This window comes from Anastrepha ludens, chromosome 4, assembly GCF_028408465.1.
Source record: "Anastrepha ludens isolate Willacy chromosome 4, idAnaLude1.1, whole genome shotgun sequence".
NCBI lineage: Eukaryota > Metazoa > Arthropoda > Insecta > Diptera > Tephritidae > Anastrepha > Anastrepha ludens.
In genome coordinates, this window is record NC_071500.1 from 4,493,540 (window position 1) to 4,508,027 (window position 14,488).

At 43.4% G+C, this 14,488-nt stretch overlaps 1 protein-coding gene across 1 annotated transcript in view; it reads left to right on the forward strand.

Moving 5' to 3' along the window:
• Nucleotides 1-13,935, forward strand: part of LOC128860811 (uncharacterized) — a 63,717-nt gene extending 49,782 nt beyond the window's left edge. Inside the window, exon 5 of the mRNA XM_054098568.1 lies at nucleotides 12,833-13,935. Coding sequence (XP_053954543.1) covers nucleotides 12,833-13,825 — 993 coding nt within the window. The 3' untranslated portion in view covers nucleotides 13,826-13,935. The remainder of the gene's footprint in view (nucleotides 1-12,832) is intronic.
• Nucleotides 13,936-14,488: the final 553 nt, after the last annotated feature.

Genomic DNA, 14,488 nt, shown 5'->3' on the forward strand with positions numbered 1-14,488 from the left:
TATAATCCGCACACAAATTTGCGTTTAATGCTTGTCCTTAACAATGAAATGAATTAATAATTCCGATCTAACATTGATCAAAAAGGCATGTAATTGGATTTTCACGTAATCGTTTAAACAGTTATATAAATAAATACCACACAACCACCATCCCGCTCTCTGCCCACCCAAAACGCACAGGCACACAACTTTTCACCGTCAATTCCAATGTGATTGTGATTTTTGCCACTTCCCTCTAAACACAACAACAACAAAACACATTTATGCATACACACACACATACATACATGCCTACGTATTAACAATCAGCAAACAGACTTCATAAGCTCCAGTTAAATGCGTCGATTAACCGCAGTAGCGGCAACAGTCACGCATTCAAAGCAGAATAGCTGTGTAGTTGGAGTGCTGGAACGCCATAAGAATTGGTGCACGTGCCAGGCGCCGCACACAGCCTGCATTCAGCCTCAGAAGTTTTGTTTGTACGCTTCCGGTCATTGAGTTTCTTTCCACATTGGCCGCACCAAAGAAGCAGGAGCCGCAAGTCACACACACACACACACACAAGTAAACAAAATTACCACAGCACCAACGCACACACACGCACACACGCTCACACTTTGCGGCAGACGACAGGCAGCGGGCGGCAGAATGCTGAGCAAATTGAAATAATAAGCCAAGGCGGCGATAAGATTAATGATTATGGGCTCAGTCGCTTGCAAGCTGCCCCACCGCCAGCCGCTACTCATTCGCCTCGCAGCCCACAGCTTTGACGCTGTGAAAGTCTGTTTTTGATGGGAATTAATTATAAAGCATACAATTTAAGAGCACAGCAACTATACAATGAACTTTGGTTTTGTTTTTCTTTTTGCAGCTCTTATTCATTTTTGTTTGTTGCAGCCAGTTCGGAGCGGCATATCCTTGGCAACTTTCCATGGATAGTTATTTTGTTAAATTTTACTCGTAACTGTATACGAGTACATTGACGCACAGTCAGCGGCAACAGAATGTTTTTTCTATGAGATTTTATGATTTCGGACTTGATTGTACATTTTGGGTAAAAAATGCATTAATAGGACTATGAATAAGTTCGTGCGGTTTTACAACAGATGGCGTAACTTGATTATTATTCCATCGATCCACATTTCCAAACATTCATTGGAGAGCTACTGTCGTAAGGCACAAACGTCAGTATAAGTTTTTTATTTGAAGCGTAAACAACAATATTTTTACCACACTTGAAAATGTCGAATTTCGTGCCAAATAATGTGTTTTTGCGGGGAATTCTTCTTCATTATTTTAATATGAAGAAAAAAGCAGCCGAAAGTCATCGTATCTTGGTGGAAGTTTATCGTGAGCATGCTCTATCTGTGCGAACGTGCCAGCAGTGGTTTGCACGCTTTAAAAGTGGTGATTTTGGCTTGGAAGACGAAGAACGCGAGGGTGCGCCGCCAAAGTTCATGGATACCGAATTGGAGGAATTGCTCGATCAAGATCCGGCTCAAACGCAAGAAGAGGTTGCAAAAACTTTGGGAGTTGATCAATCAACCATTTCCAAACGTTTAAAAGCCATGGGAATGATCCGAAAGGTAGGCCATTGGGTGCCGTATGAATTGAAGCCAAGAGACGTTGAACGCCGTTTTATGGCATGCGAACAACTGCTTCAACGGCACAAAAGAAAGGGTTTTTTGCATCGAATTGTGACTGGCGATGAAAAGTGGGTCCATTACGACAATCCAAAACGTCGGGCAACGTATGGATACCCTGGCCATGCTTCAACATCGACGTCGGCGCAGAATATTCATGGCCTGAAGGTTATGCTGTGTATCTGGTGGGACCAGCTGGGTGTTGTGTATTATGAGCTACTGAAACCGAATGAAACGATTACGGGGGATGTCTACCGACGACAATTGATGCGTTTGAGCCGAGCACTGCGAGAAAAACGGCCGCAATACGCCGATAGACACGACAAAGTTATTTTGCAACATGACAATGCTCGGCCACATGTTGCACAAGTGGTCAAAACATACTTAGAAACGCTCAAATGGGATGTCCTACCCCACCCGCTGTATAGTCCAGACCTTGCGCCATCCGATTACTATCTCTTCCGATCGATGCAACATGGCCTGGCTGACCAGCACTTCCGTAATTACGATGAAGTCAAAAAATGGATCGATTCGTGGATTGCGGCAAAACCGACCGAATTTTTCACAAAGGGAATCCGTGAATTGCCAGAAAGATGGGAAAAAGTAGTAGTAAGCGATGGACAATATTTTGAATATTAAATTTGTAACCATTTTACGTCAATAAAGTTTCAAATTTCGAAAAAAAACCGCACGAACTTATTCATAGTCCTATTAGATTTATTTTATTTTATTTAAGCAAAAGGTATTGAAATGGAAATTTTGAGCCTAAAGGTATTTGGTAAAGAAAATTTAGGACTGCCGTAAATAACTTTCTCTGAAGCTAAAAAAACCAAAACCTAGCGGTCAGTACCATTGAGAAATCACTCGAACGTGAGTAATAAAACCTAACAGCAATAACAATGCGTAGACGGAAGCTATCGCCTATTTAGCTATTCGGCATAGTGCACAAAATTCAACTTTTTAACACCCATGAGAAAATCAAAGGGCGAGAATATGCAATGCTAGAACTCAAGCGTGGTAATTTTGCGATATTTTAGGAATCAGTATGTTTAAGTGCTTCAAAATTTTACTTGGGATGAAATTGGCTGTCCTTCGACGCACCTAGGCCAGTTAGAGGCCGTTTGTGATACCATCGGAACTATCCTATCCTTACTATACTTGGTCCCCTCTAAAGCATTGTGTGGCTTTTAAAAATCTGGAAATACCAGCTTGTTTAAGATTCGCAACATTCGCAATGTTGTCCAGGAAAGCAAGCCCAAGCAATCTCAACAGTCTTCCACACAGAGACATGCTCCCGCATACAAGGTGTTCGACTGTCCTCATCTACATATACAGGGTTTGATTGAAAAGTAATGAGCCTTATTTTTTTAAGCAGTTTTATTAAACCTTTTGGCTGATACAACTAATATTCTTCAAAATAGGACCATTGAGCGTCAATACACCGCTGGTAGCGGTCCTTCCACTGTAGGAAACATTTTTTAAACTCATCCGCCGGAATCGCGTTCAATTCGGCTGTCACAGTTTCTTGGATCGCCTCGATGAAGTCGAAACGCCTCCCCTTCAGCTTTCTTTTCAGGCGCGGGAACAAGAAGAAGTCCGGAGGGGACATGTCTGGGCTGTAGGGAGGGTGGGGAAGCACCGGAATCCCCATCTTGGCCAATGCAGAGGTGCAGAGGCAGGCGATGTGCGCCGGCGCATTGTCGTGATGAAGGGTCCAATTGTTGACGAGGTCGGCCGAACCCGGGCGACGCGGTTTTTCAGCCGAAGGAGCACTTCTTTGTAAAATGCCGCGTTAACAGTACTTCCTGGAGATACAAACTGTTTGGCTTTACGCAAAATTTGATCGAGTAACGTTGCTCCCACGATCGCTACATTTTCGCCACTGCAAAATCCTAACACACTTTTAAAACAGCTTTCACGGGGACCGGTTTGTTGTGGAAGGGGAAGGTCCAACGATCATTTTCCCCCACTAGCCGAATCGGTTGATCGATTGGCAGACGCTCCGGGCGGGAAGGCTTATTACTTTTCAATCAAACCCTGTATACTGACAGCTTCTACAATAGTCACTGGATTGTGCACCTAATCTGCAGACGTGCCTTCCTATTAGAAGATGCTCAGATAGGACACTTGCTACGATTCCTAAATCCTTCCCACTTAATTTAAGTAGACTCTTAGTGCGACCCATGTTCCATTTCGGCCACGTTTGTCTGCTAATAGCGTAGGTGTTTAACTGTTTTCAGTTGGAATTTGGAACAGTAATGAAGTGTCTGTTTATTAAGAGTTAACATGTTGCCAAGGGCGAGGAGCACAATCTAGCTAACTCATCGGCCTTACTTTTTCTTTTTCTTGATTGACGCGATAACCGCTTACGCCATTTTGACGTGAAGCCAAGTTCTTCTCCACCTAATCCTTTCAACATAGAAGGAGCCTTCCTTTGCTTCTCTGCTACCACCAGCGGGTACCGCATCGAATACGTTCAGAGCCGAAGCCATTGTTGCCATTCGGACGATCTTTATTCGCTGCGCTATCTATGCCGTCGGGAAGCTCATACGCCTCATTGTTCCATCGCCTGCGTTACTCGTCGTCATCAACGTGCAGAGGTCCAAAAATCTGTCTCTCAAATACTCTAAGGCACGCCTCATCGGATGGTGTCATTGTCCACGCTTCTGCGCCATACGTTAGGATGGGCATGGTGAGGATCTTACTAGGACTGAGGACTATACTACTCAGTTGCCTACTTAGTCCAAAGAAGCACTTGTTGGCGCGAGAGATTCTACGTTGGACTTCAAGGCTGACATCGGTGTTAATGCTAGTTCTTAAGTAAACGAAGCAAGCCAGAATAGCTGGTAGTGAACTGGGTTTGGGACCCGCTACGTAAAAAAACCCCACCCCAAGGCAAACTTTGTTCGTGTTTCGGATCAGAACCTCTTCATCTGTCTTACAGTTATCTTTAATTTTACTATTTCCTGGCACCCAGAGTTGGTTAGGTTAGATATATCTGGCTGATCTGAATAGATCTAACATAGACCACAAGGGTCCGTGGTGTATTTTTGGAGTCGTGTTACACATAATTCGTGATACATGTTTTGGCAACTTTTAATAAGCAGTTTAAACTTTTTCCTATAGGACTATGAATAAGTTCGTCCGGTTTTTTTTCGAAATTTGAAACTTTATTGACGTAAAATGGTTACAAATTTAATATTCAAAATATTGTCCATCGCTTACTACTACTTTTTCCCATCTTTCTGGCAATTCACGGATTCCCTTTGTGAAAAATTCGGTCGGTTTTGCCGCAATCCACGAATCGATCCATTTTTTGACTTCATCGTAATTACGGAAGTGCTGGTCAGCCAGGCCATGTTGCATCGATCGGAAGAGATAGTAATCGGATGGCGCAAGGTCTGGACTATACGGCGGGTGGGGTAGGACATCCCATTTGAGCGTTTCTAAGTATGTTTTGACCACTTGTGCAACATGTGGCCGAGCATTGTCATGTTGCAAAATAACTTTGTCGTGTCTATCGGCGTATTGCGTCCGTTTTTCTCGCAGTGCTCGGCTCAAACGCATCAATTGTCGTCGGTAGACATCCCCCGTAATCGTTTCATTCGGTTTCAGTAGCTCATAATACACAACACCCAGCTGGTCCCACCAGATACACAGCATAACCTTCAGGCCATGAATATTCTGCGCCGACGTCGATGTTGAAGCATGGCCAGGGTATCCATACGTTGCCCGACGTTTTGGATTGTCGTAATGGACCCACTTTTCATCGCCAGTCACAATTCGATGCAAAAAACCCTTTCTTTTGTGCCGTTGAAGCAGTTGTTCGCATGCCATAAAACGGCGTTCAACGTCTCTTGGCTTCAATTCATACGGCACCCAATGGCCTACCTTTCGGATCATTCCCATGGCTTTTAAACGTTTGGAAATGGTTGATTGGAGGTCGGCCAAACACGAGTAATAACGAGTTAATGGAAGCCACATTGGGCGACAGTTTTGGTCAAGTACGAATAGTTGTTATGTTTTTTACAATTTTAAGCCGAAAATGGTCACAAGAAAAGCCAAAATATATTAATTCTCCTTATCAAACTTGGAAGGGACAACTCTGAATAACTCTTCTGAGGCAATATCTTTAGGTATTACTCGTATAGTAAGAGTAAATTGGGCCGAAATAAGGCCGAAATGCGTGAGTGCGAGGAGCTTGAGATGCTGGCCAATAGGAACAACGCCCGAAAATTCTACCAGAAAGTTCGGCGGCTTACAGAAGGTTTTAAGACCGGGGCGTTTTCCTGTAAGAACAAAGACGGTGATCTGGTGACTGACGTACAGAGCAATCTTAAATTATGGAGGGAACACTTCTCGAACCTGTTAAACAGTGACAGCTGCGCATGTCATAGAGAAAGTGAAGATCCCGATACCCCAATCGTTGACGACGGAATTATCGTTCCGTTACCCGACCATGACGAGGTAAGAATAGCAATATCACGGCTAAAGAACAACAAAGCCGCGGGCGCCGACGGACTGCCGGCTGAGCTATTCAAACATGGCGGCGAGGAGCTGGTAAGGTGCATGCATCAGCTCCTATGCAAAATATGGTCGGATGAAAGCATGCCTGCCGATTGGAATTTAAGTGTGCTCTGCCCAATCCATAAGAAGGGCGATCCTGCAATTTGTGCCAATTACCGCGGGATTAGTCTTCTAAATATCGCCTATAAGGTTCTAGCGAGCGTATTGTGTGAAAGGCTGAAGCCCACCGTCAACCAACTGATTGGACCTTATCAGTGTGGCTTCAGACCTGGAAAGTCTACCATCGACCAAATATTCACAATACGCCAAATCTTGGAAAAGACCCATGAAAGGAGAATCGACACACACCATCTTTTCGTCGACTTCAAAGCTGCATTCGACAGTACGGAAAGGAGTTACCTGTATGCCGCTATGTCTGAATTTGGTATCCCCGCAAAACTAATACGGCTATGTAAGATGACGTTGCTCAACACCAGCAGCGCCGTCAGAATTGGGAAGGACCTCTCCGAACCGTTTGATACCAAACGAGGTTTCAGACAGGGTGACTCGCTGTCGTGTGACTTCTTTAACCTGATGTTGGAGAGCATCGTACGAGCCGCAGAACTTAATCGCTCAGGCACAATATTTTATAAGAGCGTACAATTGTTGGCGTATGCCGATGATATTGATATCATCGGCCTTAACAACCGCGCTGTTAGTTCTGCCTTCTCCAAACTGGATAAAGAGGCAAAGCGAATGGGTTTGGTGGTGAACGAGGACAAAACGAAGTACCTCCTGTCTTCAAACAAACAGTCGGCGCACTCGCGTATCGGCACTCACGTCACTGTAGACAGTTATAATTTCGAGGTTGTAAAAGGCTTCGTTTATTTAGGAACCAGCATTAACACCGATAACAATGTCAGCCTTGAAATCCAACGTAGAATCTCTCTTGCCAACAAGTGCTACTTTGGACTAAGTAGGCAACTGAGCAGTAAAGTCCTCTCTCGACGAACAAAACTAACACTCTACAAGACTCTCATCATGCCCGTCCTAACGTATGGCGCAGAAGCTTGGACGATGACAACATCCGATGAAGCGACGCTTGGAGTGTTCGAGAGAAAGATTCTGCGTAAGATTTTTGGACCTTTGCACGTTGGCAACGGCGAATATCGCAGGCGATGGAACGATGAGCTGTATGAGCTTTACGGCGACATAGACATAGCGCAGCGAATAAAGATCCAGCGGCTTCGTTGGCTGGGTCATGTCGTCCGAATGGATACAAACGCTCCGGCTTTGAAAGTATTCGATGCGGTACCAGCTGGTGGTAGCAGAGGAAGAGGAAGGCCTCCTCTGCGTTGGAAAGATCAGGTGGAGAAGGACTTGGCTTCACTTGGTGTGTCCAACTGGCGCCGGTTAGCACGAGAAAGAAACGACTGGCGCGCTTTGTTAAGCTCGGCCAAAATCGCGTAAGCGGTTATCGCGCCAATTAAGAAGAGAAGAGTAAATTTGAGCAGCAGGAAAAACGAGCTTACTGTCTTTCTCTGTAGTGGCTTTTCACCCTTGCTTTTCAACTTCTACATTTCGAAGCTTCCCCAACCACCAGAGGGAGTTTCATTGATGTTCTATGCTGTCGATTGTTCGATTATGGCGTCGGACAATTACATAGATGGCTAGAGTTCCTAAGCGAGCTATTATCTCGCCAGCCTCACTCACTTTTTCACTGCGATCAATCTCCAGCTCTTTCCCACTAAACACACGGCGTCCCTCTTAAGCACCTGGACTAAGGAGGTCAAACTGCACTAAACAACCCATAAATTTTGGGCTCACCTTCGACTGTTTACTCTCCTTTCCGACGTGCACAACCGTAATTGCTACTAAGGTCCAAAACCGGAACAAGATCCTCAAATCGCTACCCGATAGAGCTTAGCCAAAGAAACGTTGCTAGAGACATTTAAAACAACTGACAGGCCAATCCTGAAATTCGCTGCGCCCGTCTGGTCGTCTGGCACTAGTGATTCGCAGTAGATAAAGCTTCAGACCTCCCCATCAACACCTTCACAACGCAGCGTCCGTGCCCCTGGTTAAGAAGTACAGTAAAATGTTCAACCAGCATTTTCTGCTGGTTGTTACCGTAGAAATCACACCGGCAGGCACTTGCTAGAGCGTGTCCCACTCGCCTGGCGAGTCAGGATACATCTCTTCGACTATACTGACGAGATACAGACACGACTGCAACTAGTAGATCAGCTAGTTTACAGACAGACATTAAACGATATTCATCGAGAGTCGCTTACCACTTTTCCAAACTTACCACCTCTGAATGCCATCATCGGAGTCCAACCACCACCTATTGTAGACGAAGAGCTTCAGCTGCCCCGTGAGGTCCACCTAATTCTGGCTCTATTACATTCTGGATATTGTAGCAGGTAAGGCTCCTACTTACCAAATATATGTCCGGAATGTGAAGATGCCCCGCACGTTACGAACAATCTTTTCTCAAGCCCTTTTAAACCCACTTACCTAACACCCCTCCACTTTGAACCCAATCCGTCGAAAGAGCATGTTTCTTGTGCCTACCGTCAGATGAGATAAACAGTAGCAATCGGTGTTTACACCGTATTTGCAGGTCTTGCTGAACTGCTACAACAAAAAAAAACCATCCAGAATGGAAATAACTGCTCAATCACACAGAAAGACTCATTTGTCTGGGTACATCGCGTGCCTTGAATAGCGCATCCCAGAAAGATGTGAACAAAATCTCTGACCATCTGTAAGTCTTCACAAATGCTATAGTCGCAAAATGGCCGCTTAGACTAAGATTATTTAAGCCATCTAAGCACACACGGCGATCTTGGCTGAAATAAAGAAAATATAGCTCAATGGAATCAGAGTTGACTTAGGCAATGACGAATACTAATTACTTCGGCTTGAGAATTCGATTCAAGGATTCCCATACGATTCCTGAGTGGTAGGCAGGCCCATTATTGAAAAAGGGTAGTATTTATTATTAGTTGCGCCCATGGCTGAAAGATTTAACCGACAACTGGATCCGGTCTCCGGGCCACACCAAGCTACTTTTCCTACTTCTCTTGGTTGGCCTGAAATCGCACTGATAAAGTCCGAGGCTTCCGCTCTTTTCCATTGTTCAATAAAACATATTTTAATGTAAATCTCTCACTTTTCCTATTTCTGAGTACGTCGGTTCTTAATTTCCACCGATGCTGTTTCTTCGCAACTTATTCAGTGCGCTTTCCGCAGCTTATTTCTCTGCTACCATATCTGTTGCCATATATTTCGTTTAACTTAATATCAAACTGAACATCGTCTTTTAATAAAGTCAAATAAAAAAATATCATAAGCGATCTTTTTCACGTCTACTTTAATTTCAAAGGATACATAATTGAATGTACTGTCAAATTATTGCAAACTCCAGCGCAAATTTCGGACTGCTATCAAATAAAAACGTATTCTGAGCGACTCAGCTTCCTTACTGCCACGACTTGAAACCCAAACTGTCAGTCACTCTTCCATAATTTCACGGCTGGTCGACACACCCTCGCGCACAAGTGTGCGACGGGGTGGGAATGGCGAGTGCCGACTCGACCAGTTTACCGTTGGCAATAATTCAAAAACAGTTATACGGCAGCACGGTTGCCGCCTTTTCTCTCGTCGCTTGTCACATGCAGGCGATTAAGATTCTGCACTAAGTACAACAGAACAACAATAGCAGAAACAAGTACACCAACAACATGGATTAGGCAAAACAACAAATCCTACTCGAAGCTCATGCATTAAGTACACAATTTAACGCCCCATGAAGCCGGGGAAAGCAGCGACACTTCGGTCGAGGCAAGTTTGCCGAAAAAGTTTAGCATGGCCGCTGCCACTGCCGCTCCGCCGCGTGCAACACTTGAGTCAGCCGGCTACAAACAACCACCCGTTGCCCCCTAAATACGCATTAAATTACTGTTTTAAAGTAGTGCTGTTGTTGTTGTTATTGTTGCAACAACTAACCTATGGTATGTCTGTAATAAATTCTTGTTGGCTTTATAAAATTCTCTCTATTTGCATTTTTTGTGAGCGAGTATTTTGTCTGTGTGTGGCAGGCGGCAATAAAATTTTGCCTGAGCAATATGGCCAAGGCGGAAAGGCGGGAATTTCAGTTTAGCTTGGGTTTACATGAAACTTAAAGCACTTTATTGGTGGCCCATGTCCGACGATACAAGTAAACCAGACTGCTCGCCAGTGTTCGACTCAACTTGTGCTTAACTCTTTTGGCCAAGCCAAATGGATAAACGCTGGCATGCCCGACGGCTATGGAAAGTTTCGAGTTTGGTAGCAAATCAAAAACTTACTGGCATACGCCGAGGTACACTGGAAAAAAGTCATATCATCTTTGTAATTAATACTTATTTCAAGGCCTCCACCCAGGAATTTTATCAGAATTACACAACTTCCATTTTAAAAAGATTAAAATACGGAAAATTTAAGTAAAAAAAGGATAATATAATTGAAATGTTATTGTTGTTAAGAGGCGATTTAGCACTGCGATCTGAAAGATCTTTGTGCCCCTTCTTGGGGTTAGAGTTCCTCAGAATTTTTTCTTCCTCAATAAATTTTAGTATTTGTGCTATATTATGGAGTTTTATGCATTCCTCTGATAAAATATGTTATGCCTTAGTGGTGAGCAAGATCCCAGCTCAATTTCGTATTCCTCAGTACATAACCTGCTTATATCCCTGGAATATATTCCCACTTTAGTAAGATATCTCCAATCTACAATGCCCCGTTAGTATTCCCTGGGTTTGATCCTCAAACAGTTTTTAATGAATTCCACACAATCTTAAAACATGTTGGTTACTTTCATCCATATATTTCCATGGGTCGAAAATTTATGTGCCCATGTGCATGCTAAGGTTGGGTTAGGTTAAAATGGTTGCCCAAAGAGAGGGCACATTTGGGCGAAGAAATCAAAATCATCCTTTGTGATGCCATTGTAAAGGGGAGCTGAGATTTTTCCAGCCTCAGAAGATCCCTCAAACGCTTCCCCGGCCAGAAAAGTTCGCGAACTTACAAATTTGGGTACTTGCCCAAGACTCGCTGAGGTCCCCAGCTGCGCCTTATATCAAAGAATTCGGATGCGATCGACTGTGATGCTTGCTTAGTACCTACAGATTTATTACCCGGACATGGTCAGCTTCTGGACCCGAATTGGACACTAAAGTGTTGTATATTTTATTCTATTTTGAGGATTTTTAAAAATATCCCTGTCTTTTTACACAAGTTTTTTTGTTGTTGCAACATTATAAAACTTTCCCTACAAGCTTTTGGGTAAGTGATTTGAGTGCAGTGATGGTCCTAGGCCAGATATAAATCGTGGTCGTTCTAGTAATTATTATGGTTCGGTGGTTTACAAACCTATTCGGAGTGTTAAGCAGTTATCGCGAATTTCATCTTTCATTTTTTTAAACGGCGTTTCCACCCTTTTTGGGGTGTGCGTCTTGAGGTTGTTCCACAATTGGCGAGATCTACAGTATACCCGCCTCCGAACCGCAGACGCCTTTTTTCGTGAGGAACCTTTTCATGAGTGGTTTGCCATTGACTGCCGAGAAGCGGCCGCTTTAGAAAAAACTTTCTCTATCAATTGGTGCTTTCGTGCTTCGAACATGTTCTCTTCCAAGTGGTAGTCACGCACCAACACATTCGGCTATGGTGGCGACATAGCTATTAGTTATTTACCTTACCAAAAAATCTTCAACAAAAATGTATTTTTAATTTAAATTAACTATTTTTCACTCTTTTCCGACAGATAACAGAATTTATACTTTTCTGTGTAATTTTCTTTCCGCATGAAATCTTCTTTGTTGCATATTTAAAATCTTCCGACACCAAACCATCCTTTCCTAAAAGTTTCATTTCGAGATTCTTACTGTTTCGGACAGCTCGTCCCTTTTCGAATCGTCAATTTCTTGTCCCCTTTCGATAGCCTACAACTTTTCAAATCGCCCTCCTTCTCACTTTGGTTACTGACAACAACAAATCTTCCAAGTAAGAAAGGGATAAATTCAGTACGGGCTAAAAATGTATTCCCGCGCACATTTTACTAAAATTTACTTTGGCTGTGGGTGTGATAAATATAACGGAAAACAATCTAATTTCTCAAAAACTTCTCGTATGAGTCCTGGGTTTTTATGAGTTTTATTTCAAAAATTAACACCCAGTCCAAATTACTTTCTACTAAAATGTGGACGGGTATATTGTTCGACGAGTATTTGGGCAGTTTTTACTTGCTTCAAAATTAACGTTAAATGGCAGGTGGGCATATTATTGACCGATTTCGCCCATTTTCATTACTAAACGAGCCTCGACAAAGAGAATTTTGTGTAGCTTCATTGAGCTGCGTTAATTTTTGTTCGAGTTATCGTGCATGCGGATGGACGAACGGAAGAACAGACTTAGCTCAATCGACTCCCCTAATCACTTGGGGTATCTATCTCGATTCCTTACGCTGTTACATAGAAACTTTAAAATTATAATACCCTTATATATACATATAAAGCCTCCTTTGCCCCTTTACTAGCACATTTCTACTTTCATTGAGTTAATCTTGCTCACATTTCGCTTTCATTATTTTCACTAAACAATTAATCAACAATTTTCGTATTTCCTGTTTTGTTTTTCAGGTGAAAATTTGGTTTCAAAATCGGCGCATGAAATGGCGCAACTCCAAAGAGCGTGAACTCCTGGCCAGCGGTGGCTCACGTGATCAGACATTACCGAACAAAAACAATCCCAATCCCGATTTATCCGATGCTAAATGTGATCGTCCCGCCTCACCACTATCGCCAACACCTCCATCACCACCCTCACACAGCCTCTCGCCACACCCCAAAGAGGAGCGCGCCAATGCCGACACACCAACCAACAACGGCGCCATCACACCAAATTCCGTGCAGTCGCCGGCATCAACGCCCTCTGCATCGGCCACCCTTCAATCGCCACCTCTCATGCAACATATGCCCAACAGTGTAGCGGTTGCTGCCGCCGCCGCTGCAGTCGCCTTCAGTTCGGCGTCGAGCATGCAAATGAGTTCACCGCCACCACTGTTGACCGTCGCCACCAAATTGAATGCCAACCTAAATGATCAATCATCAAACGCCTCCTCGTCGACGGCGTCATCGCCACCGCATACTGGTGGTGGCATTGTTATCGGCGGCGGTTGCGTTGGTGGTGGCTCTGGCGCAAATATTGGCATGCCGCCCTTATCGAGCGCCGAGTTCCAGGCGAAAATCAACGCGGAAATGCAAAAGCATCTGGCCGCTGCCGATCTCAAATTCAAATTGGAGTCATCCATCAATGAAGCGAAGCAGCGGCGCATGAATATGCTGAACTTGGCAGGTGCTGTTGGCGGCGGTGGTGAACAACATTCGCTGCAGCTGCACTCAACACATTCCGGCGGCATTTTCATAAGTGAGGCATTACAGGTGAACCATAACCACCATCAACATGCCGGCAATGGCGTGCATTTACCAGCATCGCCCGTACCAACGTCAGCGCATTCCCACGTGAATCCACACACAATGCCAGCATTCCAAAATTCTGAGTTCATGAAGATGTACTACGACGACTACGACGACTCGAACTCAGATAGTGACGAGGAAATCAGTGTAACGTGACCGCATTAAACGAGAAACGCGTTCTGCATATGCTTGTACATACAAATATTTATATGAAAAGGCTAAGTTTTCGCTAAATTGTAAATTATTCATAATTGTAATGATGTATGACTTGGACTAAATAATAAAAAAAATGTTAGTTTGTATTATCAACTGTGAGTTTATGGAGTCCAAAGTGTTTGTAATTAAGTATTTTTTCGAATTTAAATTTCAAATAAACGTAATATTAAAACGTAATCAATCAATTGAAAATGCAAGAAAAAAGAGGTAAGCATTCGGCAAGAATTTTATTAAAACAGTAATGAACCTCGCACTTTTAGAATTAAAATCATTCAAAATTGCAGCTAATAAATTTGAAATAACTGTAGCATCTCAAAATGGTATTTGTCCTCATGGTAGAGATAACCTAAATATAAATGCTGAGAGAATATTACAATAATGAAATGAATTTATGTGATAGTGCGCTGCTTACTTTTTCACGTCGGTGAGTTGGCTTGGCACAGCCAAATTTTTCAATTTGCGCCTAGAAGTATGCATACCTTAAATAGCAATTATGCCAACCCAGTAGCAAAAAGTTCTGCATCTTTTTCATAAGATTTCAAGCCACTCCTACTTAATTCACAATTAGTGCACAACCATTCACTGGCATTTAATGATTACCAA